The following is a 25,680-nucleotide window of genomic DNA, read 5'->3' on the forward strand; positions in this document are numbered from 1 at the left end:
CCTGCAACCTTCTCTTATAACTTTTGGCTATCGAATTCATCTTCCATTTCTTGCGCAACCTGCATGACCGCCCGTCGGCTCTGCCTTTTGCAATGGACGACCTTTTTGATGTCTTCGAGGGCAATCCTCGGGCAGAGACTTCAGAACTCAGCGAGCCCGAGGCCGCGCCCACGGGCGTCAAACCATCCAAGAAAAGCAAGAAGGACAAGAGCAAGAAGCGCAAGGCCGATGGCATCATAAAGTCTCAGCCAACAACAACCGACGCTGTTGACACCGAAATGGTAGACGCCGAGGATGATGCAAAGAACGGCGATGAATCGGAGGATCCACAGGTTGACGCCGAGGACAACGATGGCAACGAGAGCAACAAGCGCCGCAAGAAGGATGAAGAACCTGAGCCCGTCTTGACCGACAGCTTCCAAACGGCCGAGTCGCGTCAGGTGGCTGGCGCACAAGCATTTGCGCCTGACGAGGGGGATTCCTTGGTCCTGTCCCACAACATCCAGCATCAAGTCGCGCTACCTCCCGATCTCGACCACGAGTACATCCCTCTCTCCGAACACAAAGCCCCCGACGAGCCCGCCAGGACATGGAACTTCAAGCTTGACCCTTTTCAAAGCCTTTCGGTTGCGTCCATCGAGCGAGATGAGAGTGTTCTTGTCTCTGCGCATACCAGTGCCGGCAAGACGGTCGTTGCCGAATACGCCATTGCGCAGTGCCTCAAGAGGAACCAGAGAGTCATCTATACCAGTCCCATTAAGGCCCTCAGCAACCAAAAGTACCGGGACTTTGAAGCCATGTTTGGCGATGTCGGCCTCATGACAGGCGACATCACTATCAACCCCACCGCCAGCTGTCTTGTAATGACGACGGAGATTTTGCGGTCTATGCTGTACCGTGGCTCCGAGATCATGCGGGAGGTGGCTTGGGTTGTCTTTGACGAGATTCACTACATGCGTGATAAGACCCGCGGTGTCGTATGGGAGGAGACCATTATCTTGTTGCCTGACAAGGTCCGATATGTTTTCTTGTCAGCCACTATTCCGAATGCCTTCCAGTTTGCCGAGTGGATTGCCAAGATCCACAAGCAGGCCTGTCACGTCGTATATACGGATTTCCGACCAACACCCTTACAGAACTACTTTTTTCCAGCCGGCGGCAAAGGCATCTACCTCGTGGTTGACGAAAAGGGAGTCTTCAAGGAGAACAACTTTCAAAAGACAATGCAAGAGGTTGAGCAATCCAAGGGCCAAGATCCCGGCGACGCGAACGCCAAGTGGAAGGGAAAGGGCAACAACAAAAAGACGCAGAAGGGCGGCGGCGCCGATCCCAAGGCCGACATTGTCAAGATTGTACGCATGATCATGACCAAGAAGTTCCAGCCCGTCATCGTCTTCAACTTCAGCAAGCGAGAGTGTGAGAATCTTGCTGTTGGCCTGTCGAGCCTGCAGTTCAATACCGATAACGAAAAGGCAATGGTTCGCCACGTCTTCAACAATGCTATCAAGAGTTTGTCCGACCAGGATCGTGAGCTTCCTCAAATTTCGAATCTCCTGGCTCTGCTCGAGCGCGGCATCGGCGTCCATCACTCTGGCCTCCTGCCCATTCTCAAGGAGACGATCGAGATTCTCTTCCAGGAGTCCCTGATCAAGGTTCTCGTTGCAACTGAGACGTTCTCGATTGGTCTCAACATGCCTGCAAAGACTGTTGTCTTCACACAGGTGACCAAATGGGACGGCGTCAAGACCAGGCCTCTTACACCATCCGAATACATTCAGATGTCTGGACGTGCCGGTCGTCGTGGCCTAGACTCCCGTGGCATCGTTATCATGATGATCGACGAGAAGATGGAGCCTGACACGGCCCGTGGCATTGTTGTAGGTCAACAGGATCGTCTCAATTCGGCCTTCTACCTGGGTTATAACATGATACTCAACCTTCTGCGCATCGAAGCCATCTCACCTGAGTTTATGCTTGAGCGCTGCTTCCACCAGTTCCAGAATGCCGCCAGCGTACCAGACCTAGAACGAGGACTCGTGCAACTTCAACAGGAGAAGGATAACTTTGTCATCACGGATGAATCGACAGTCAAGGATTATTACAACATCAGAACCCAACTTGAGCAGTTCGCCATGGATATGCGGGCTGTCATTCAACATCCGTCACACTGTCTCGACTTTTTACAGCCTGGCCGCCTTGTCCGCATCTACAACCCTAAGCTTCAGGAGGCTAGCCTCGACGGAACGGACTTTGGCTGGGGTGTCGTTGCCAATTTTACTAAGCGCCGCGCTCCCGATAGTAGAAAGGGCGAGCCTGAGTACCCGCCGCAAGAGTCCATCATGATTGATGTTATGCTTCCCATCTCGCCTGACAGCGATGAGATCACACAGGGCTTCAACATCACGACCGAGATGCCCAAAAACGTTTACCCCGAGTCGACTTCGAACAGCCCGGCCCGTTTTGAGATTGTCCCTTGCCTCTTAACCTGCCTGAAGAGCATCAGTCAGATCCGCGTTTTCATGCCTAAGGATATCAACTCGCAAGCTAGCAAGGATCAGGTTCGCAGATCTTTACTCGAGGTCACACGCCGTTTTCCAGATGGCCTGCCGATCCTCGACCCCATGGAAAACATGGGCATCAAAGATGAATCCTTCATCAAGCTCCTGCGCAAGATTGAGGTTCTCGAGTCTCGCCTTCTGACGAACCCACTCCACGGATCGCCTCTTTTACCGGAGCTCTACCTGCAATATCGCGCCAAGGTCAAGCTCGGCGAAGAGATCAAGGAGAAGAAGAAGGGCATCGCTAAAGCACACAGTATATCACAGATGGACGAACTCAAGGCTCGCAAGCGTGTTCTACGTCGCCTCGGCTTCCTCAATGAGAACGAAGTTGTGCAGCTCAAGGCCCGCGTCGCCTGCGAGCTGTCGTCTACCGAAGGCCATGAGCTCATCCTAGCTGAACTTCTTTTCGACAGGTTCTTCAACGAACTGGCGCCTGAGACGATTGCTGCCGTGCTAAGCTGTTTCGTGCTCGATGAGAAACTTGAGGCTCAGCCGCTTAAGGAGGAACTTGACAAGCCGTTCCGTGCTATTCTTGCCAAGGCTAGGCAGGTCGCCAAGGTCAGCATCGAGAGCAAAATGGATATCAACGAAGAGGAGTTTGTCGGAAAATTCAAGTGGCAACTGATGGAGACGGTGCATGCATGGTCTAACGAGAAGTCTTTTGCCGATATTTGGTATGTGATATTGCCCTCTCCGACCGATCCTAGCTAATCACAGGGGTAGCAAAATGACCAATGCTTACGAGGGCTCCCTCATCCGTCTGTTCCGCCGCCTTGAGGAGCTGCTTCGCCAAATGGCCCAGGGCGCCAAGGTCATGGGCTCTGAGGAGCTACAAGTCAAGTTCGAGGCGAGTTTGAACAAGATCCGCCGCGACATTGTTGCAGCGCAGAGCTTGTACCTGTAAGGTGAGTTTTCCTCTCGACAATCGTCACTCAGCCACACGTTATGCGGGGTTACGTAACACCCGAGTGGTGGCAACAGTCCAGGGACAGGTCAGGAGTTTCGGGTGGAATATACCAGTAGCTTTTTTGTTCTCGACAAAAATGGGAGCTTGGGTGTGTGCATGCGCCGACGCCCATGCTCCAGGCCGCCAATCAAAGTAGCATAATGGCCTTCTGCGTGCCCTTGTGGCGCCCCCTCTGTGTATGTGTGTTTATGTGCGTGATGACCACTAAATGCAGTATGATCAATGCAGTACGCTGTGGCCCTGAAACCAAAAGGACGCCTGAACCAATGGATCCAGTGTCACTGCTCTCCGCCAAAGAGGGCTCTCATGAGACCGACAAATGCGCTGAAGGAAACACCAAAACCAATCCACACACGCCATCGTTGTGAAAGCATGCCATCCTCACGTGTAAGCCAGGCCAGCCCGCCAAGGGGCCAGAAAAAGCCCATGAGCATTCCCTTGACGAGCCCATCGAGTTGCTCGTGCATAGAGCCAAGCGAGTCGTGCACCACTGGCTCCTCACCAGCTGCTGTAGTTGCCGTCACGCCACCGCCTCCCGGCACCGCGTTCCCGCCGTTGGCGTCCATCCACAAATCTTCCATGTTTCGCATCGAGTCGGGAGACGGCATCGTGTCGGGGGTATGTCTTTGTGCTTGTATATCGGTAAACTGTAGTCGGAGTTGCGACACTTCAGCCTGCGTGAAGCCTGCCGCGAGAAGACGATCGAACCCCCGAGACGGGTGGTGTGAGTTGGGTGTGCTCGGTCTCGCTGCGCCTGTCGCCGGGACATTCGGGGCAGCTGATTTCGAAGACGTCGCTGCCACAGGTATCTGAGCCGCTTCGACCTCACTGGCCAGTTCTTCGGCCGAAAGTTCGTCTCCGATGCTGCAGATCACGTAGATGCGTTGTTGCTCCTCGTCTGCTTGGCCAGCGACAGCCTTGCCTTTGCCTTTGGTCGCAACATCTTGATGAACGGCTGTGATGGTGCTCAAGCGAGGAGTCGGTGGTAGTAAAGCAGCCAACGCTGCGCTATCCAACAAGATCTTGCCTTGATAAATTAAGCGCAGCCGGTTGGCATTGTAGGGGGGTTCGAGCTGTGTGCGTATCAGGTTCTTCAAGGCGACTATGGTAGTCGATGCAGGCGAGGGAATGTCTAATGTGAGGTCAGGTAACGAAGAGCTAAATCGAATCGTGAGTAGAAGCGCGGTTGGCCGCAGCTTGGAGAGCGGAACAGCCATAGCAAGGGTCGCGTCTCGCGACGCAGATTGACGCTGGGAAACGTTGATGTGATGCTGAGCCGGAGACAGTGACAAATATTACCGATGACAAGCGCTTGTGTAACACCCCAGGGGCGGTGATACATCGAGAAGCCCCGCGATCTCAGTTGCGATAGTACCCCACTACCCCCATACACCCACCCCTCTGCCTGACGCGGTCGGGTAGGCGCATCTCCACCCCTCTCCAGCCCCGACAATCGGGGGGTTAATGGGATGGCGTAATTTGACGATGCCGAATGCCCATTGGGACATCAACGGCTCTGAATGGGGCAGCAGCAGTCACATCCAGGACCATTTGAAATCAAGTTGCTCATTCTTTGAATTCTGCACATCTGCCACATGAACCCTCTTACCTTCGCCCTTCGATCGAGCGCTGCCAATTGCTCAGCTACGTTGAGCCGTCGAAGTTTCCACTCAAGCAATATGACTCTTAGCAGCAAGTTGAAGCCCGCTGCGCGCGTTTCCGGAAGCGACAGGATGTCTGGTGAGTGTGAGGAAGTCGCCCAAGAAGGTAGCACTGCTCACCCCGATTAGGTCCATTGTCAATGAGGCCGCCGCCGCCTCGCCCAACCAGCCTATTGTGAACATGGGACAGGGTTTCTTTGGCTACAACCCCCCGGACTTCATCCTTGATGCCGCTAAGCAGGCACTCGACCGCGTCGAGTGCAATCAGTACAGCCCAACAAAAGGCCGTCCTCGTCTGAAGAAAGCCATCGCTGACGCCTATTCCCCTTTCTGGGGCCGCCAAATCGACCCGGAAACCGAGGTCACGATTACGACTGGTGCCAACGAAGGTCAGTATGGTGCGGCCGTTTCTGACCGGCCCATCACTGACATCCATCTTTAGGCATGCTCAGCGCATTCATGGCCTTCATTGAACCGGGAGACGAAGTCATTATTTTCGAGCCCTTTTTTGACCAGTATATCAGCAACATCGAAATGCCTGGTGGCAAGATTACATACGTTCCCCTTCAGCCACCCAAGGACGGTGCCGAGAAGACGTCCTCTGCTGCTGAGTGGTCCATCAATTTTGAAGAGCTTGAGAGAGCCATCACCCCGAAAACTAAGATGATTGTTCTCAACACCCCTCGTTCGTGGCCCTGCTTGTGACAACAGTGCTACTTGCTGACAGCGTCCGCAGACAACCCTGTCGGTAAAGTCTTCTCCAAGGATGAATTGCAGAGAATCGGTGACCTTTGTGTCAAGCATGAGATCATCATCCTGTCTGACGAGGTTTACGACCGGCTCTACTACGTGCCCTTCACGCGCATCGCCACCCTGTCGCCTGAGATCGAACGACTTACCATTACTGTGGGATCGGCTGGCAAGAACTTCTACGCCACAGGATGGCGCGTAGGCTGGCTGATGGGGCCTGCTGAGTTGATCCAGCACGTCTCAGCCGCGCACACCCGTATTTGCTACTCCTCGGTTTCGCCTCTGCAAGAGGCCTGCGCTGTCGGTAAGTGTAATCCCCTGGTCCGAGCGAGCATCACATTAACACTGCGTCCAAAGGCTTTGAGGAGGCTGATAAGCATGGATTCTGGGACGAGTCCGTCGTTGAGATGAAGGGAAAGATTGACCGCTTCAATGAGATATGGAAAGAGCTCGATCTGCCCTACTCGGAGCCCGAGGGCGGCTACTTTGTCCTCGTGAACATGAAGAAGGTTAAGCTGCCAGAGGACTACCCATACCCACCACATGTTGCCAGTCGTCCACGCGACTTCAAGCTTACCTGGTTCCTCATTCAAGAGGTCGGCGTTGCTGCCGTACCTCCAACCGAGTTCTACACGGACAAGAATGCCTGGATTGCTGAGGACTACATCCGATTTGCTGTCTGCAAGCCTGATGAGGTCCTCGAAAATGCCAAGGAGCGCCTGCGTGGATTGAAGAAGTACATCGATGCATGAGTACTGTCAAATGAACACGAATTTCAAATATCATTATTGTTCCGCTGGCCAATGAACAATGCCTATTTGTCAAAGACAATTACCGCTTGCAGTGGAGTATCACCTGGTCACAACCCCAAAGGTCCCGTTGTAGGTTGAATTGGCTACCTAGTCACCTGGGACGGATATCCTGAGTGCGATGAACGTCAATGTATTGCAAATTTCAAAACCGTCTCGGGGAATGTTCCCAGACCGACCTGTCATCCACACTGCTCATTGCTCTTCATGTAAATGACAGCCAAGTTGAGCCCACACAATTGAAGCTCGCTGCAAGCTTGACTATTCTTCAGAGTCCGTTTCCAACGATGTTTGGTCCAACTGTCTTCCGTTTGACATCGATCGATTCGAGCGATGCAGAAAGAGTAATAGCTAGAGCTCATCCCCACTCTGATGCTCAACCTTGGCCTCACCCTCATCCATGTCTGCAAGAGTAGCCTCTGAATCGGTAACGGCAGCGTTGGCAGAGACAGGAGCCTCATTGGCAGCAGGTTTAACAGAAGCCTTTTTATTAGCAGGAGCGCGCTTCTTCTTGATCGGGGTTTCGATGGGGGCAGCATCGCCATCATCCTCGTCGCCCTCAGCCATAACCTTTTTTTTGGGAGTGGCACGCTTGCGCTTCTTCTCTGAATCACCGCCCTCGTTGTTGGCAGCGGCAGCCGCACGAGCCTTGATAGGAGTTGCAGCGGCGGTTCCGACGAACAGTTTCTTCTTGAGGGCGCCCCAGGCGTTGGCGGCGGAACGTGGGTTGGTCATACCGGTGGCAGCAGCGAGGCGGACGTAGTCGATCTGGTAGATGGGTAGGGTCAGCACTGAAAGTCTAAAACAAACTGCAAGTCGAGGGCGCGCCACAATCAAGATAGCGTGTCATTTACTCACCTCCGGCTGGACTTTCATGCAGCTCCAGGCTTTCGAGAGAATCTCCTGCTCGCGGTCACTCAGCTGCATCTTAGTAGGGGCTGCATTGGAGGCGGCGGGCAAGCTGGTGCCACCCTGACCACTGTTGCTGTCGTTGTCAGACATGACAAGAGGGTTTTTTGGTGTATGTATTGGTCAAGTTCAGGTCAAGAAGAAGAAGACAAAGCCGATTTGTGTAGGAAATGCTCTGTTGAGTGACCGAATGTACTTTATGTAAGATCTCAAGCGTGGCCTTGGTGGTGGTTGAGTGTTGTGAGGGTTTTCAAGATGGGTGACAGAGATGCACCTAATAGCTAGAAGGGTAGGAACCTAGTGTAGGCAACAGTTTCAATGGGCATGCTCAGTGTATTCAGACTAAAAATTCCACTCCTTCCTTGAAGACCTTTCCTCCATTCACCGCACGCAGGACTTGCTGGCTTCGTCTGGAAATGGCCTTAAGTGGCTTGACCACCTGAGGCAAGGCACCCTGGGCAACCGCACGAGCAAAATAACCTTTGAGACGCCGTGAGAAGCAAGAGGACAAGAAGTTCAGGATTCCTTCGTATTTCACGTCTCAAGTCAGTTGGGCGTAGAATTCGGTTGGTGGTCTTGGGTTCAGGCATTTAAAAAAATAAGCACAAATCATTAGTCGCATATTTCCACCACCACACTCAACCAGGATCCGCCTTAAGCGTTTACGAACCGCCTCAAGTCGATCAATTAATTCATCTCGTTTAGTTATAATTTGCTGTTGGCTCTATATGCCTTATCACGAGCAACAGCATAGGATCAAACCCCCATTTGGTTCAAAAACAGAATTGACCCATACTTGTACGTCTACTTGCTTGAGGTGCTGGGTGAGATGGTGTTTTCCGGGAACTTCCTGAAAACGTCGGCAACATGGTCGATCGGTGCCGTCAGTAGACCCATGACGGAGTGCTCGCCAGCACTGGGATGGCTGTGCGAGGGCACAAAGGTCTTACTCCTCCCGAAACTCTTTGCGATCGACTCGGATTCCCCTTGAGCCGGGCTTAGGACTTCCTCTAGAGCTGGCATCTCCTCCCTCTCCTCCTCGTTGATATGCTCGGCAAGGATAGATCAGAGCTGCTCGAAGCCTGTTCGGGCGTTGGCAGGCTTTAGAGTTTGCCATGTCTTGAGAAGTTCTTTGAACTTGTTTGTATTAGCTTGCGCCTCAAAGTCTATGTGGACGCTGGGCAGTACCTCATGATGTTCTTTTCAATCGCTCTGAGTCATGGATCTGCTCTCTTCACCGAGATGCTTCTCGAATGCAGGGTAGACAACCAACTCTTCGCTAACTGAGTGAAGGACGAGCTATCATGAAATGATTGCGGAAACGCTCCTGGTGGTCGTGGTTCGTAGAGTTTACGACCTCATTGTAGTACTGCTCCAGCTCGCGGTGGTTCTACATAACGGAATCTGAAATGTTCTGCATGGCTGCGGTACTGTATCCGAAGGTGCTTAGTGACATTCGGTAGGTAAAAGATTACGATTGGCCATTATTCCGGAGCTCTTCTAGCACAATCTCGATGGGTTTCTCAAACGGCGATGTGGTCGTGGTTGGCGTTGCAGTGGGTCCGCCATTCACCCGTCATGGGCTGCTGCATCACTTTGCTCAGCATGTCACTGGCGTATGTTTTGCTCCTGCGTGTCAGCAATAGGTTACGATGAAATCCTCAGCACTCAGAGATGAGCAAATAAAACGAAGTGAAGTATTTACAAAGGGCATGGCCCTGTTGATATCAAGTGGGAGGTGATGGAGTGAGGCAATCATGGTCATCATACAGGTACAACCGTAATTACGTTCCCCGAGTATGTACCCGGTCTGCGTGAGCTCGGCCTCAATTAAATCGAGAACATGCCAAAATTCGGGCAGACCTGACAACGCGTGATTGCAGGCATGACACGGCCCCCCTTTCTTGAACTGGTCCTCACGTCTACAGTGCCGCCACAAAAGCCCCCATCAGGCAAAACCCCTGCCCTCGCCTTTCCTCCCAGCGTTAATAAGCTTAAGCAGATCAAGCTTCGAAACGTTCCAACTCAATCGCGCCCCCAGGTCGAATCGCTCCCGTAGCTCCTCCACACCTTCAAAGTCTGTGAAGCTAGACTTCTCGCTCAAAGTTTTCATGTTCCCTTTGTCTACACAAACTTTTTGAAATCTTCCTCCCCAGCACTTTCTCCCCCCGCGATTACCAAGGACTGATTAACATGTACCCCAGATTCGATGCCGCCAGAACCGGCCAGCCCTTGCCACCCACGCGCATAGCGGGTCATTTGATTCGAGGAAATTGGCTACGGGGCCATGCCGGAACCACCATCTGTAGCCGCACTCAACGTGACACCTCCGATGCCGAATGGAGTGTAGCCCGCCGGCCTGGTTCTGACGTCTTTGATTGCAAGGGGAAGCTGTGGACAAACGGCCTCAGCTTCGGCCGAGTCACTTGTGACCAGTACTCGGTTTGCAGCTCCAATGTCACCCTTGGCCAAATTTTATTCGCGGATCTTTGACGTTTTGTGGCCGTCCCCCCTTCGGTGCGCCAGGGTCTCGGAATATCCTCATCGGACGGGATTACCATGGATTCCATGTCGTGTCCCCGGTTCGATGGTGCCATAGGGCTTTCTGGGGCCCTGCCAATCGTGTCTTGATGGCGCCTGATGAGGAAATCAGACGGGGATAGGAGTGATCAGGGCAAGGGGTTGCTTATACGATGTGGCCCTCTCGCTCGCCAGACTACAAAAGATCTCGTCTCTTGCCTCTCGAGATCGTCAAAATCGACTCACCCTCACCTTCATTCAATTCCTCCATCCTTTCTTTCACTAAGAGGTTGCTGGGCTTCCTCCTCACTTTCTCAGACCCCACCAAACATTTCACCTGGATACGAACACGTCCGGACATCAAAATGAAGTTTACGTCGGTTCTATCCCTGCTTGTCGCCGTCGCCTCCGCGGTGCCCACGCCCACAGTTGGCGAGGCCGAGCACGTCCATATCGAGAAGCGCGCCACCATCTCTGAGGCTGCTACACTGGGGTACGCTTCCACCAACGGCGGTACCACTGGTGGTGCCGGCGGTACCGTCACCACCGTCTCCACTCTTCCTCAGTTCACTGCTGCCGTGAACGAGAAGGACGCAACCCCGAGGATTGTTGTTGTGAAGGGAATCATCTCTGGCAGCGCGAACATTCGCATCGGCAGCAACAAATCCGTCATCGGCCTTCCCGGCGCCGGTACGTGTCTCGCAATGGACATTCTTTTCCCGCACTAATGCGTTTAGGCTTTGACGGCATTGGGCTGTACGCTCGTCGCCAAAAGAACATCATTCTGCGTAACATTATCTCTCGCAACGTTCTCGGCAGTGTTGGCGATGGTTTCAGGATCGACGTACGTCAAAAAGTTTCATCCTGCGTTAAGCAATGCTGACATTTTGTCTTCCAGGAAACCACCAACGTCTGGGTCGATCACTGCGAATTCTACTCCAAGCTTATCGCTGACAAGGACTACTACGACGGTCTTGTTGACCTCTCCCACGCCGCCGACTTTGTGACTATTTCCTAGTATGCTTGGCCCCGCTTACCCAAGACGTGCCCTTCTGACACTATTTCTTTAGCACTTACTTCCATGATCATTGGAAGACCTCCCTCGTCGGCCACAGCGAGAACAACGGCGCCAAGGACTCAGGCCATCTCCGCGTCACCTATGCTCACAACTACTGGGCCAACTGCGGCTCTCGCGGCCCCTCGCTGCGCTTCGGTACTGGCCACATTTACAACTCATACTACCTCAAGTAGGCTTATCTTCTTCTGCTTTCGTTCAAACAACCACTAACCTCGAACAGCATGAACTCGGCCATCAACACCCGACAGAACGCTCAGGTCCTCATTCAGAGCAACGCCTTCAAGAACGTCACCGTTCCCATCACGACACAAGACTCTGACATCGTCGGCTACGCCAACGCTTTCGACAACGATCTTGGCGGTGCCCCCAACACGGCTCCCGTTGGCAAGCTGACCGCTAGCTCGCCTCCCTATGCCTACAGCCTCCTTGGATCCTCCAAGGTCGCTGCCACCGTGCCTGGCCAGGCTGGAGCTCGTCTCACGTTCTAAGTTTGCCGCGCGCAACGCGCCAAGCGAGCCTGACTGATCATCCATTAATTTCCCTTCTGTGTCATACTTTACCTTCCGTATATATCTGTTGCGCTGAATGATACACTATACCTAGAATTTTGAGGTCTTGAATCGAGAAAGCCACTCAATCTATCTCATTCTCAAACTCAGGATATTATCCCGTCGAATTAAACGCGAGCTGCTGTATCCAGTCTGGGGGCTGAGAGCCGTAGGCCTTGGGCGCCCATGTACGCTAAGCTCAAACGTTCTTGTGGCTGCTCCGGTGCTCATGGCCCCAGGCTTGACCGAATGCAATGTACGGGGAGATATGCCTGTAACCAGCTACTGTCCCCTTCACGTGATAACGATCCCCACAACCCCGCGGCGGGAAACCGAGCTATGTATTTTCCGACAGTATCCCGCCATCAACAAACAACTACCCCGCGCCCTCCGGCCCTGATGCCACGAGTGACGATCCATGACCACATGCGGGGCTAGGGCACGAGGTAAACCGCCTCCAACTGCTATTCCCCTACGCTAAGGCGCGTGGCAGACCCTTTCCCGACGCGCATGAGCATTTGCAGCTCCACGGCGATAATTCCGTACCCCCACCGATCTTGATTTCGCGATGTAGAATCCGGGCGGCGCGCACTTGGCCTGCATATGTGTCTCCAGTCAAACACGGGTATGAATCCCATAATGGACCGACAATAACGGCGAGCCGATATGGAGGCGATGAGACCTATAAAGCCCTGGACCCCGCCCCCGACGATGAAAGCTCATCGTTGAAGGAGAAACCCATCGAGTCGCGTTTTGTCGCAACATCTGTCCACGACTACCAACGATAACGTCCCCAATATCACCCGATAAGATTTGCCGAAATGGTTAAGCACTGGCTCGGGCGTTCTGCGCCGGCGGCGGCACCTTCTCTGGGTCTCACCGAGTGGCAATCGTCGCGCAATGAGTCGAAGGTCGCAGGTTTGTCTGCCACCGTATCTCTGGCGTTAGGTGATCGTACTGACGCGGCCGCAGGTATCGTTGTCGAAGGCAAATCCTTCGCGCTCCACACAGAACACTCATCTTACCGCTTCCACGTCGACGAGGAGACAGGTGACCTCTTTTCCGACCACTTTGGCGGCCCCGCCATCGAGACTGTTGAGACAGAAGCGCCCCTTGTCAATGGTTGGAACAGCATGCAGGACCGTGTCCAGCGCGAGTATCCGGACCTTGGTCGTGGCGATTTCCGTGTCCCCGCCATACAAGTCCACCAGGCCGACGGCTCCACCGTCAGTGATCTCCGATACCAATCTCACAAGGTTGTTCCTGGCAAGCCGGAACTGGAAGGTCTTCCATCGACTTTCGGAACCGACGAGGAGGTCTCGACCCTGATAATTACTCTCCACGACAGCATCAACTCAATCGCCGTCGACCTCTCGTACTCAGTCTTTATCAAGCACGATGCTGTTGTCCGAAGCACCAAGATAACAAACAACGGCCAGGGTGCCATTACGATTGACAAGGCTGCGAGTCTCAGCATCGACTTTCCTTACGAAGAGATGGAAATGATCCAGCTAAGAGGAGACTGGTTCCGCGAAGCCGTGAGAACGCGCCGCAAAATCGAGTACGGCCAACAGGGGTAGGTTACAATGAATGCGTGGTCGCCGATACGTTTTGCTGACCTCCCACCCTTCGTCTAGCTTTGGCAGCCGAACCGGTTACTCCTCGCACCTACACAACCCCTTCCTCGCCCTCGTGGCGCCTGACACAACTGAATCGCATGGTGATGCTTGGGGGTTCTCGCTCGTCTACTCCGGGTCCTTCTCCGCGGAGGTGGAGAAGGGCTCCCAGGGTATGACGCGCGCCATGCTCGGCTTCAACCCGAGTCAACTGTCATGGCCGCTGGCTCCCGGTGAGTCGCTGACAACGCCCGAAGTCGTCGCCGCCTACTCCAGCGCTGGTGTTGGTGGTGTTTCTCGCATTTTCCACCGACTATATCGTACGAACCTCATCAAGAGCAAGTTTGCCACTAAAACGCGACCTGTTAAGCTCAACAGCTGGGAAGGCCTCTACTTTGATTTTGATCAAGACACCATCTACAAGCTAGCCAGCGACGCTGCGGATCTCGGCGCCAAGCTCTTTGTGCTCGACGATGGCTGGTTTGGCAACGAACATCCTCGCATCAACGATGCCGCCGGCCTAGGTGACTGGCAAACCAATATGCAGCGATTCCCTGATACGCTGCCAACCCTCGTCAAGCGAATTACCGATCTCAAGGTTGCCGACTCGCCCGATAAACTGCAGTTTGGTATCTGGGTCGAGCCTGAGATGGTCAATCCCAGCTCGACTCTTTACCAGGAGCATCCCGAATGGGTCCTCCATGCTGGCGACTACCCGCGCACAACTCAGCGAAACCAGCTCGTCCTCAATGCCGCCCTTCCTGAAGTCCAGAAGTTCATCATCGACACCCTTTCTGAGCTTCTGTCCAGCGCTCCGATCACCTATGTCAAATGGGACAGCAACAGGGGCATTCACGAGGGCGCTACACCGTCGGCTCACCACACCAATATTTTGGGCATGTATCACGTGTACGACGTCCTCATGAAACGATTTCCCGACGTACTGTGGGAGGGCTGCGCTTCTGGAGGCGGTCGTTTCGACCCCGGCATGCTACAGTACTTCCCTCAGATCTGGACTTCTGACAACACCGACGCTCTCGATCGTATCTCCATCCAATTCGGCACGTCCCTCGTCTACCCTGCTTCGGCAATGGGTGCTCACGTGTCTGCCGTACCCAACGAGATCACAAATCGTATCACACCCATCAAATTCCGCGCTCACGTTGCCATGATGGGTGGCTCATTTGGCCTGGAGCTCAACCCCCCCAAGATCTCCACCGAAGATCGAGCTCAGATCCCTGGCCTCCTTGCCCTCAGCGAAAAGGTCAGCCCCATTGTTATCAACGGCGACATGTGGCGTCTGAACTTACCTGAAGAGTCCAACTGGCCGGCTGCACTCTTCATCTCGGAGAACGGTGCCGAGGCTGTACTGTTCTACTTCCAGGTGCGTGCTCAGTTCAACCACGCATCGCCGTGGATCCGACTGCAGGGACTTGAGCCCAGCGCACGGTACACCATCGATGGAGCCAAGACTTACACGGGCGCCACGCTCATGAGCAAGGGCCTGCAGTATGTCTTCAGTGGGGACTATGACAGCCGCGTCGTTTTTATTACCAGGGTTTGAGGTTGACCGACAGGTGCACCCTGGCTGAGGATTTGCTATAAATGCCAAAGGCAGTGCGCTGGGCATATAGACTGCTTTATTTGATTGTTCATACCCTTCCAGCTTTTGGCCGCATGCTTCGCCAAAAGTTTATATTTATACATAAGCGATTTTACATTCCTCATTGTTCTTAACTGAAGCCATGGTAATTTTGCGGCGCGGAGAGTTAGTATCGTGGAATTTCCAGGATGTTACTCATGTCAGGGCCAAGGTCCAGATCCCGAGGTCGCGACCAACCTGCGGGTCGTATCACAGGCGCAACTCAGTATGCCCCGGATCAGTACTTGAGGCTGATCAAATGTTGGTTTGGTTCCATAACGAACGGCCAGTGACGAACTCGTCGATGTGGTGCCCGTTGACCGTCTGACGTGGTTCGGCCCTTCTGCCTTGAAGCCTTTCCAGATCAATAGGCTCTGTACCTTGACACAATCCATCCTCGTCAGTGTTCGTCTACTATGAGCAATGAAGACCAGCCAATACGGAAATGCAGCCTGCGGGCTATCCTTGATGAAAATATGCACCCCGCGATTAGCTCACGCCACTACATCGCTTCTGATGACGGGTACACACTTCCCGCGGTAGCATTGGGAGGATTGTTCCAATAATGATGAGCCGTTCCAAGTTCGATTCGTTACCAGGAGGTATATACTGGCAAGGGTGCATGGTGGGTAACCCCAATTAGATTTCGAGGTGTTATCCACGAATTCCGGAAGCCAATTGGGCCGTCCTACTCGCACATAAAGCGATCGCAGGCCAAAGTGCCATGGCTACCACATGATCTTGCACACAAAAATGAAATGATGATCACGGAGCGGTGGCTCTTCGGGTCAAATCTCGCCGCTCGATGCACCGCGTATGGTCTGTCGGCATCCAACTGGCTGCGGCGGCCCAGGTGATGCCATGTCAGTATTTCAAGAGCGACATTGATTCGTCGAAAGGCCGGCATTGAACTAAATGAAAGGTCAGCTGCCACTTTTCAGAGCGGGTGAAGCATTTCCGAATTGTGATTTTCGTCACGGTCAAGATCATGATGCAACCAAAAGGTAGGACGGCCAACACAGCCTCGTATACTTAAAGTCTTCCTCAACGCGCCGTGAAAAGTGAAGCATAAAATTAGACTCTACAACTGGTAGTTATATTCCATACAAAATGAAGATCTTCGCCTTTCTACACTCAGCCTTGCTGATGGCCATTGCTGTAACAGCTTCGCCAGTGACCAGAACTAGATCTGGCGAAACCCTACTTGAGAAGCGTCAGGATCGCGGTCTTTACTCGGTCTCCGGGCTTGGTGCTCGCAAACAAGCCATTTTGAATGCTGGAGGCAACAGCTTGGACCTTGCTATTGCCATGCTCGAGACCGAGCGCATGTCAACTGATTACATCTACGGTATGTCGTCTATCCAGTCTCGTGCAATGTGGATCAAGTAGTAGGAAGAGTATTTAACGTGACCAAGGAGACAACAAAAGTAATGATGCAGCCAATTTTGGACTATTCAAGCAGAATTGGGGCATGCTCCGTATCTGCGCCTCTCGGGCCAGCTTCGTAGGGCAAAGCCAGAGCCAATGGAACAATGGCGCAAGGCTCAAGTACGACAAGAATCTTGCCCAGACAAATGAAAATCTATTGAACGAAGACTAACGCCTTTATTTTCAGCTCTGATATATACGCAGACGTTGCTGCCCGTTGGGACTGCCAGAATTATTATGGCTATAACTTGTGGATGGCTGGTCATCGCAATGGTGCATCGGGTCTCAACAACCCCAATACTGCTGATATCAACAGCTACAAATCTGCAATTGAATGGATGCGGAGTCAGATCGATTCTAACTCGCGGTACAGAACTGATGATACCCGTTTTTGGGTTAACGTGCCGCCTATCTGACACAACCTCCGAAAAACAAGCTCGAGATGGTACGGATGTGCGGAATCAAGCTCACGAGACTGCGATATCCGATCTGGTTACCTGCAGCGTTGATCGTAAGTCTTTGAGTCCCAAAGACATGCCTTCATCACAATATCAAGGCCTCAAGCATGGGCGAGCTGGTTCCCAACATCACCGAGAAGATATGAACGGAGCTTGGACAATATTCAACCCCAGCTCACAAGCTTAGTAGCTCATAAGACTTCCACAAGCTCAGAAACTGGATGTTAGAAATCTTTTGAGATCCAATAGCACTAGACACAGCTCGACTGTCTTCGCAAGCCTGTCTCGAAATTTGTACCCTTCGAAAGCTATCCAAGAAAAGAAAGTTGACAACATCTCCCCTATAACTGCTTTGACTGCGCTTTCATAAACCATCCCTTCAACCCCTGCTTCATCAACTTGACCTCAAGCCTGGAACCCATTTCCCTGAATCCCTCTGCGGCAGATGTTTTGAGCCCAAACACAATCAGCCGGCCATTTCGCGTCGAGGCCTCCCCCGAATCATCTGCAGCCTCCAATAGACTCGAGACAATTTCCATCCGAAGATACGCAGACATAGGCGGAGCCTTTAATGCTGAAACTTCATCAAGTCGACCCAGCTTGAACGCAACATCCAATGGTTCCAAGTTGTTCGCAATCTTGATGACTGTGTCTTTGAGGAGCCAGAAATCATCGTGATAAGGTAGTTGGCGTGACAACAGGATATCGATTAGATCTGAGACCCTTGATGCGAAGTTGTCAACCTCCGACGCAATGGAGGGCTCTTTAGGCGAAGAACACGGCATTCTCAGTAGCTGAATCCGCAAACGGAACGTGTTCGGAAGTACACCACTGAATTGCTGATGCCGCCGCATGTCCTCAATCCTTGTGATCAAGCTTTGGACAACAGGCATACAATTTTCTCTCCAATTGAGCCAATCATCTCGACTGGTCCGGACCTCAACGCTTCCTAGCCTCTCAACAAGGGGGTAAATTGGATCGCCTTGACGGATCAATAGACTGGCCACACTAAGAAGAAATTGTTGTAAGTCCGGGACGGTGACTTCTCCACCGGTGGAAAAGTCCTTCTGCCCCAGAACGGTGATTGCCCTCGTGAGTACAAAGGCAAGAACCTCACTCTTGTTATCGTACTGTCTTAGCCAATGCTTCCCGGTGTTTGAGTTGAAAAGCTTGCTGTCTGATTTGACCATCTCTGTGACATTTTCGACGGTGGAGGAGGGTGCTATATTCACAAGCACGACCTCTCGAAGTGTATCGAAAAGGGCAAGTGGCATGCTTGCGGTGCACGCAAAGAAGACGAAAGCAATATTTTTGAAGCTGATGGGTCCGACAGGAAGGCGCTCGCTGGGAGTCAGGGTGACATTCATTCTCTTGACAAATTCTTCCACCCAGCGGCCGTTATTACTAGCGGACTGACTCAGAACGCTCATGATGATTCTTAAAAGATCCGTTCTGATCTTTCTCTCTGAAGGCATTGCGAATGTTCTGTCGACAAGCAAGTCCAGAATGGGCGTCTCACCGCTTACATCAGGGAGTGTCTGCGACTGCCAATCGCCTTCGGTGATCGGCCGGCGCTCACTGAGTTGTGCGGCGATGGGTACAACATGGAATTCAAGCGCCTCGATAATTTGACTCTGCAAAGACGAGGGGCACCTTGGATTCATGACGGTAGTAAGAAGGCTGCTGACGATAGTCATACGGGCGTCAATATGGCGAGCCTCTGCGAGAAGAGTGACAAGGATCCTGCAAGACAACGCAGGATCAAGAAACAGGTTACCCTCGAGTACCTGCGCCATCATCTTGATAGTTGTCACTTTGATAGCGGGGGGCTGACCTTCCACCCAGGGCCGGGCATTCTGACTCTTCATGAGTTCATGCATGGCGTCCGCCATACCTTCGACAAACTCACGAGCGGCTGTGGCTGGCAACGATTGGAGGAACCCTATGTTGAGAACGCGGCGATGCCACGAACTGTCGTCTCCGTTCTTGATGATGTCGCGTATAAAAGGGCTGGCAAGAGATGGTTGATCGCTGTGGGCGACCTGGAGGACAACGCTGACAATACTACTCATCTGCGGCTTCAGAGCTTGAGGGCCTAAGTGAGCGATGATTCCCTTAATGAAATGATCCACCAGATCTGCCTTTACCGCTGCCGTGGCATACGGAAGTCTCCGCAGGATTTCCACCGCCGGCGCCTCAATCTGTTTTGTTGGACCAAGTAATGCCTGGGCGGCAGGTGACCGTAATAAGGCTTCCACTTTGAGAAGTGTAGCCATGGTGGGCTTCCAGACGATAGCTGTCAAGGTGCCTGGATCAGATGACTTTGAAATCGCATCAAAGTCATTCGAGATGGCGAGGCGTGCGTCTGCGACAACCCTGGGAAGGTGAAGAAGTTGAGTCCATCTGTTGCGCTGAAATCCAGGCTCCGAGATGGCCATGATAGCCGTTTGAGTAAGCATGATCAGGAGTTGATCGGCAAGGTCAATGTCCCTCTTTACCATATCAACAGTGGCAACCGGTGCGGTGTCATCACTTTCGTGTTTCGGGATGGCGCACATCAAGTTTTCGAATTCTTCTGTGCTCAAAAGACCTTTGTTGTAAAGCTCAAATGTAGCAAGGGAGTCCTTGTTGAAGCGGCGGGCCCAGCTGGTCGTCTCCAACAATAATTCGAGGTTACCCGTAGCAACACAGAGGTTGAAAGTCGATTTTGCCCAAAAGGCCCGACCTTCTGGCCCGCGTGACTCTGTCGCCTTCTTCCTGCGTTCTTTAACAACTTCTTTAACCCTAGACATCCAATTTAGGTCTCTGTCTGGTAGAGCTCGTGAAAGTAATGTCTTGAGAATTTCAACATCGCCCTCGATTTGACCCAGCTCCCGAGTTTGTTGGAGGATCGAATGCCGCGAAGGGCACATGAGAAAGTTCCTCCCAGGGTGCAGCTTCTCGAGATTTTCCACAAGATCAAAGGCCTTGGCCTTGTCGATGGACAACAGAAGATCAATAGGCCACGTGCCGGGGGTGGATGACACCGCCTTCAGCTTTGCAAGTCCTGTAGGGGATTGATCCTCAAGGTCAAGATGGAACTCCCGCATGTGCTGAAAAAACAAACGTAGAAGCTGGTAGCGGGTGATCGGGTTGAGTCGCTTGGGAGCATCCAGTGAAATGTAAATGGTGTTCAGCATGTTTCGCTCGTTGGGCTCGCGCAACGACAGGACTTGTGCCAGGTACTTCTCCAGCACCTTTCGGTCTCTGCCGGTGTCGACCCATCGCTGGATGATGTAGCGTATGAGACCACCCGTTTCGAGCGTCAAATTTGTTTTAAACTCGGCCGGGTGGTTTTGAATGATGCGAATGACAAGACCGAGCCACTCGTCACGCGACTCGTCGTCATACCTCCTATGAAGTTGGCGCTTGAGTACGGGCATGATCAGTCCAGTGAAAGTGTCGCATGGAATGCGGGCGTTGCCATCCACGGTTCCGAGCTTCTCCAAAATAACCCTGGAAAATGCAATGTTTCCACCCACGAGTTTCTTCGTGTCAGCGATTGTCAAGTCTGCGCCAGGCGAGAAGATGTCATTGAGGATCCGCCTTTCGTATGGTTCTCGATGGGCAAGGAGCAGGCTTTTCTGCTGATGGAATGTCCAAGCAACCTTCGACTCCCATTGCTGAACGACCGCATGGTCGCACGCAGGAAGGATGTACTGATAAAACGGCTGTAAAGGTCTCTTATCGGGGTTGGCAGTTCCATACAATATGGCCACAAGCTCACCCATTGCTGTGCGTCTCGCGGTCTCTTGCCTTCTGGGCCGTCGCTGTGCGCCGAGCTGTGGCACATGTTACGAACGTCGCGCACCCTGAATTCGACCATGAGACTTGCCAACCCTGCTGCGCCACCGATGGCGTCCCATGTTGGCTGAAAGCGGGTCGCCGCGCCGTAAGTATTTGCCGAACGTTGGGATGGCTTTGCTGCGTTGTCCAGCTCGGTCGCTTTGGCGGAGACTCTCAGCAATCTCGATGCTGGTGACGCGACCGTTCAACGGCTTGTCATTGACCAAAGGTTGCGCCATTTTGATGATGATGGATTATGAGGAAAGCCAATGCTTCTCTCATGATCTTCTGATTTTATATCAGCGGCTTTTTGAGTCACACGGCGTAGCGGCGCTTCGCGTCAGCAGCAACAGGCCATTTGGCCTCAATTGGTAGTGTCCACGCGCGATTGGCCGCCCCTGAAGACATGCATAAAGCTAACCTCAGCCAGCCTGCACAAGATCCGATTAGGTCACCATCCCAATTGAGATCCAGCAATCCCGGGTCCTGTAAAACATGAAGGCAATGTCTCCAAGAGTTAGCAATCTACGTTAAATGTACTACGGCGCGACGCCACAAGACCTTCGTTACCCATGATTGGACCTAATATATGCTACAATCAAGACTCCGAACTCGATGGCAGGTGGAACGCTTTATGAACTGCTTCAATGACAAAGAGACGACCTTAATTCGCTCCCGTCCGCCTTACTCGCGGTACTGTCGCTGTTCATGGGCTGCAACGCAATGTCGGCTGGTTCAGACCGGATGTCCCATCAATGTCACCTCTGCCGCTGATCAAGATTCGGTTGGCTTGATGTAGATTCTGGGACCAAAGTCCCAGTGTTGGGTCCAGAAGCCCAAACAAAGACACTGAGATAAAAACATGGCAGCTACAGCATCCTGAGACCGTGGTCATTGCACTCGTCAGTAGGATTGTATTTCTTCTCACTGGTGACTGAGTAATTCACAAACTGACACGACGAGTCTTTTATACCCATTACGCATAGCCCACTATTACTAGAAGCCAGCTCGATCACATTCGAGATCCACATATTGACAGGAAATTATGCGCAAGGTATACTCAAAGGTAATCTGGTAGGCTCGATCTCATGCCTTCACGGGCAAACGATGGCCTCAGTGCCAATCGAATCGGTACAATACCCCGACAAGCTACGCGTTGCGGCCTCGCAATTGTCAGGGTCATTTACATCGCTTCGAGACGTTAGTATATTCCGTTGATATTTCGAAAAGCTTGTAATTGGGCTCTTTTCAGTTTACCGTTGAACATCAATGAAGCACCAATTCAAGGTGTCTAAAACGGGACCGCTCCCCTCGCTTGTTATAAAAACAAGTTTGTTGATGTCCTGTGATGTTCAGCTTTGACCCAGATCCTTTCCGTTGTCGGCACAACTTACCGTAGTTCGATAGCAACAGGTACTGGCCTGCCTCGCCAAAACCTCGACTGGACTGGCCAATGCAAGGAATGGAGAAAATAATGAAATGATTGTAGAGGAGTGCATGCTGAATCTGGGTCAAGCTGATTCACTGAGTGAGAAAGGGATTGTATATTCACGAGTTGATCTGCATCGTACCTGTGGCATCGTACAAGCCATATTTATATCCCACTAGTAGCCCGGTCATGCTCAGCGTCGTGTGAAGCAAGGCACCTCATCTAATGCCTTCAGGGATCATTATCCGGCCTTTGACATCCCAATTGGATGTTGCTATGCAGATCTGACTTCTATTTAGTGACTATAGCAATCTAAACAATCTTGGCCACTGCAGATCGCAGTCCAACACGCCACGGGCAGAGATCTTCTACCACTTCGGACGCGGAAGATGACATGCACTTGCAGCATTGCAAACTCGGTTGTCCGTATGTTGCGGGGTAGTCTAGACATCGTATAGTGCCCCACAGGGACGGACTGTTTGATCCTTCCGAGCACCGATAACGAACCGCCAAGATCACAGTAGCACGTGTGGTTCCTAATCTGGAAGAGTGCTCCTCAGCGGGGCATGGCCTTGTCAGCATGGGGTTCTGCTCAACTCTGAACTAAATCACAAAGACCGTGAAATATGAGGTATCCAAGTGAAATCTGCAAACAGAAGCTCCAAGAGCTTGACAGGTAGAACAATTTGCCTGGCAAGCCCAAAATATCAGCCAAACATGGTGTCAAGAGGCACCTGTGGAGTCACAGGACAGGGGGATGGTCAAGGCCTGGATACTACGAGAATGTACACGTGAAAGCTGCAGAGGGACATAGTTCAATGTTTTGCTACCCCATACCTAAAATCGATTACTCACATCACCTACAGAAGGCGTTTTCACTCTGCTCATCCCTAAGTTCTGATAAAAAGAAATTGCATCTAAGTTCGAATTTCTCCAGCTGCACCGCGGCCGACGCTGGCCTCTTAGCAAACGAGTGACCTTGACCCTCTTCGTGTTTTCAATCACTGCAATAACGAAAATGCTGATCAGATTACACTGCCCAAGAACACTGTTCTTATAAAGTTCAGTATTGCGTCGATCTCAGAGGGTACTCGGCATGGACTTGATATGTGGTTTCTCAAGTGAAGCGTCTGCAGAACTGAGTAGAGCCAATGCATTACTGGACTGAATTGTGACGCGCTACCGTTGATGATGAAGTCTATGCCTTGAGATAAGAGGCAATGGTTATTGATGAGGCAGATATCAAAGCAGTCATGTGGAATTATAATAGCCGCGGCTTTAAGTAAATCCGTTGCATTTCAAGTTTTAAGGACAGATTGATCGATGGTCGCGTACTCAGAGCTCACGGTCAGAGAGGATTTAAGAAAAATAAAATAATTATCTAGAACTAATCAAAAAGCATCTGGCCCCCGTGCGAGTGCTCACCAGCTTGCCGATTGGCAAAAGCTCCCCAGCCAACTTTGCAGGATTTGACCAATGGGTCCAGTGGCGCAGTGAGAAATTGAAGAAGACTTGCGCCTGTGTTCTACCTTGAACTGGTTATCACACGGCGCTCAAGGAAATTAAAACAACGCTTGATTTCTCTATGCTTAACATCTCAACGTTTTGTCAAGTGGAGACTTGTCACCAAAGCCGCCATATCGCTGCAGCGCAGGTCTGCCATGTCTCCTGTGATGAACCCTGGGATTGCCTTCAGAGATGTGAAGTGGATGGCGCCGTGTCTCAATACCACTCTGAAGTTCTTCTTCCGAGCCCGGCTCAGACGGACAAACGACTGCGATGCCGGCATTGTAAACTCGTATCATCGCCTCCGGAGACCTACCGAAGTTGATGAAAGGCTCCAAAACCTGAATGTGATCGCGATGAAAATGACTGAGCACGACAACGTTGATGTCGGAAATGGTTACGGCTCGTGTGGGACTTCGGACATGCACATTCTAGTTCTTTGAAGGAAAAGTCAAGCCGAGCAATAACACCAGTACAGTTTAATATACCAAGCTAGTTATTCACTTCACAAAGATGTTTCTTTAAGAAAGCTACCTTCGTACGAGGACCTTCAAAGTTCTTGAGGGCTTTACCAATGATCAGGTCTAAATCACTGTTGCTCTAGGAGCTTGCGATGTCCCAAGTGGCAAGGCATCTAGTTTATGTTGGCTGAGTGAGGGAGGCGCCTGCCGTTAGTATCAGTTTTGCATCCCTCGGGAACACCATTAAACCATTCACGCGCCAGGTTCCCGGATCGTCTAGGCCGTCAATTTATCATCAAGAATGCTCATATTGCCCAGAGCTGGCACGGAGATTGGCAGGTCATGTTACCAAACTTGAGAAAGCCGGTATGATATCGTGATGTACGGTTTACACGATCAATTCGGAAAAAGAAAATCTATCTAGAATGACACAGGGCAGTGCTCACACGTCTTGATTGCTCTCACCGTTTCATAATCCTCTTCTCAGCATAAAACTGCCCCAGAAATCCGGCCAGGAGCGAGCCAGTCATATACATCATCTGCAACCGGCCTACCCCCAGGCCCGCCATGCTTACACTAGAGTATTGATGGCTTCGGCTTTTATCATGAAAAACCAGCTTAGTTTGCGAGAGATCGACAACGCCTACCGCACCTACGATGTTTGACGTATGCGTTAACCTTTGGCACGTTCAAATTAATAATCAGTCTTCCTACTGCATCAGATATGAGACTGCTCAGTATCGTCTTATGCTACGCTGCGATCACTGATATGCGACTCTCACTGCATCAGCTCACTGTCTCTGACATGACAGTTAATGTCTACGGGATACGGATGACGCATGGACCGTCACTGCCATTGTTCTACTTCCATGTGGTGCGAGAGTCGTACTTTGCACGCCAGCGACGGCAAGGATCAGATCCTTTCGAATCACACATCATGGGATCAAGAAGGCTATCCTGCTTATCCAGAAGGCAGGAATACAGACCTCACGGTCGTGAAGGTTGTCAATATGCAGATAGGAATCAATTTGGGAAATCCGACGGATGCGTCAACCTCGCCGGGACGACTGGACGCAGTCAGTGCCATAAGGAAGCTTGGGAGGTAAGCGATTAGCAGCACGACTTCGTCATAAGCTCCAACATCAGGGGCACCTTTAACGTGCTGAGCGAGACCCTCAAGCACGGTATCATAGCAGAGGCCGGCAGTCTCGTTCATATGCTCAGCATATACGGGCAACGCGCTTTCCATAGTGGCGGCATCTACAGCGACAGCAAACATGCAGGCATCGGGCTCGTCAAGAGCCCGGCAATCGAGGCAGCAGGCTGGGGCATTCGAGTCAATATTGTGGCACTGCAAGGATGATCGTCTCCACCATCCCTTTCTGGAGAAAATGTATGTTTCAACCAATTGTAGCGGGCCAATCGTTACACCAATGCTACGTTCAAATCAAGTGCATGGCTGTGGAGGCACAGCCCCTGATGTGCTGGCCAGTTCATCGGCTTGGAAATCGG

At 52.0% G+C, this 25,680-nt stretch overlaps 9 protein-coding genes across 9 annotated transcripts; 5 read left to right on the forward strand and 4 right to left on the reverse strand.

Moving 5' to 3' along the window:
- Positions 1-92: 92 nt before the first annotated feature.
- Positions 93-3,685, forward strand: VDBG_05820 (ATP-dependent RNA helicase DOB1; the record flags this gene model as incomplete). Its single annotated transcript, XM_003004661.1, has 2 exons — positions 93-3,235; positions 3,285-3,685. The coding sequence occupies 2 exons, from the start codon at positions 93-95 to the stop codon at positions 3,463-3,465; spliced, it is 3,324 nt and encodes a 1,107-aa protein (XP_003004707.1).
- Positions 3,686-3,806: 121 nt separating this feature from the next.
- Positions 3,807-4,745, reverse strand: VDBG_05821 (conserved hypothetical protein; the record flags this gene model as incomplete). The annotated part of the gene is made up of 1 exon (XM_003004662.1): positions 3,807-4,745. The coding sequence occupies one exon, from the start codon at positions 4,743-4,745 to the stop codon at positions 3,807-3,809; it is 939 nt and encodes a 312-aa protein (XP_003004708.1).
- A 462-nt stretch (positions 4,746-5,207) lies between these two features.
- Positions 5,208-6,691, forward strand: VDBG_05822 (kynurenine-oxoglutarate transaminase; the record flags this gene model as incomplete). Its single annotated transcript, XM_003004663.1, has 5 exons — positions 5,208-5,272; positions 5,319-5,578; positions 5,632-5,874; positions 5,926-6,243; positions 6,297-6,691. The coding sequence occupies 5 exons, from the start codon at positions 5,208-5,210 to the stop codon at positions 6,689-6,691; spliced, it is 1,281 nt and encodes a 426-aa protein (XP_003004709.1).
- Positions 6,692-7,099: 408 nt separating this feature from the next.
- On the reverse strand, positions 7,100-7,750 carry VDBG_05823 (predicted protein; the record flags this gene model as incomplete). Its single annotated transcript, XM_003004664.1, has 2 exons — positions 7,100-7,516; positions 7,607-7,750. The coding sequence occupies 2 exons, from the start codon at positions 7,748-7,750 to the stop codon at positions 7,100-7,102; spliced, it is 561 nt and encodes a 186-aa protein (XP_003004710.1).
- A 711-nt stretch (positions 7,751-8,461) lies between these two features.
- On the reverse strand, positions 8,462-8,680 carry VDBG_05824 (HHE domain-containing protein; the record flags this gene model as incomplete). Its single annotated transcript, XM_003004665.1, has 1 exon — positions 8,462-8,680. The coding sequence occupies one exon, from the start codon at positions 8,678-8,680 to the stop codon at positions 8,462-8,464; it is 219 nt and encodes a 72-aa protein (XP_003004711.1).
- Positions 8,681-10,542: 1,862 nt separating this feature from the next.
- Positions 10,543-11,743, forward strand: VDBG_05825 (pectate lyase B; the record flags this gene model as incomplete). Its single annotated transcript, XM_003004666.1, has 5 exons — positions 10,543-10,867; positions 10,915-11,021; positions 11,076-11,194; positions 11,248-11,424; positions 11,476-11,743. The coding sequence occupies 5 exons, from the start codon at positions 10,543-10,545 to the stop codon at positions 11,741-11,743; spliced, it is 996 nt and encodes a 331-aa protein (XP_003004712.1).
- Positions 11,744-12,624: 881 nt separating this feature from the next.
- On the forward strand, positions 12,625-14,983 carry VDBG_05826 (alpha-galactosidase C; the record flags this gene model as incomplete). The annotated part of the gene is made up of 3 exons (XM_003004667.1): positions 12,625-12,721; positions 12,776-13,379; positions 13,441-14,983. The coding sequence occupies 3 exons, from the start codon at positions 12,625-12,627 to the stop codon at positions 14,981-14,983; spliced, it is 2,244 nt and encodes a 747-aa protein (XP_003004713.1).
- Positions 14,984-16,171: 1,188 nt separating this feature from the next.
- VDBG_05827 (conserved hypothetical protein) lies at positions 16,172-16,661 on the forward strand (the record flags this gene model as incomplete). The annotated part of the gene is made up of 2 exons (XM_003004668.1): positions 16,172-16,409; positions 16,477-16,661. The coding sequence occupies 2 exons, from the start codon at positions 16,172-16,174 to the stop codon at positions 16,659-16,661; spliced, it is 423 nt and encodes a 140-aa protein (XP_003004714.1).
- Positions 16,662-17,288: 627 nt separating this feature from the next.
- On the reverse strand, positions 17,289-21,011 carry VDBG_05828 (conserved hypothetical protein; the record flags this gene model as incomplete). The annotated part of the gene is made up of 2 exons (XM_003004669.1): positions 17,289-20,768; positions 20,826-21,011. The coding sequence occupies 2 exons, from the start codon at positions 21,009-21,011 to the stop codon at positions 17,289-17,291; spliced, it is 3,666 nt and encodes a 1,221-aa protein (XP_003004715.1).
- Between the last annotated feature and the right edge of the window lie 4,669 nt (positions 21,012-25,680).

Source organism: Verticillium alfalfae, genomic scaffold (assembly GCF_000150825.1).
Source record: "Verticillium alfalfae VaMs.102 supercont1.6 genomic scaffold, whole genome shotgun sequence".
Lineage (NCBI taxonomy): Eukaryota > Fungi > Ascomycota > Sordariomycetes > Glomerellales > Plectosphaerellaceae > Verticillium > Verticillium alfalfae.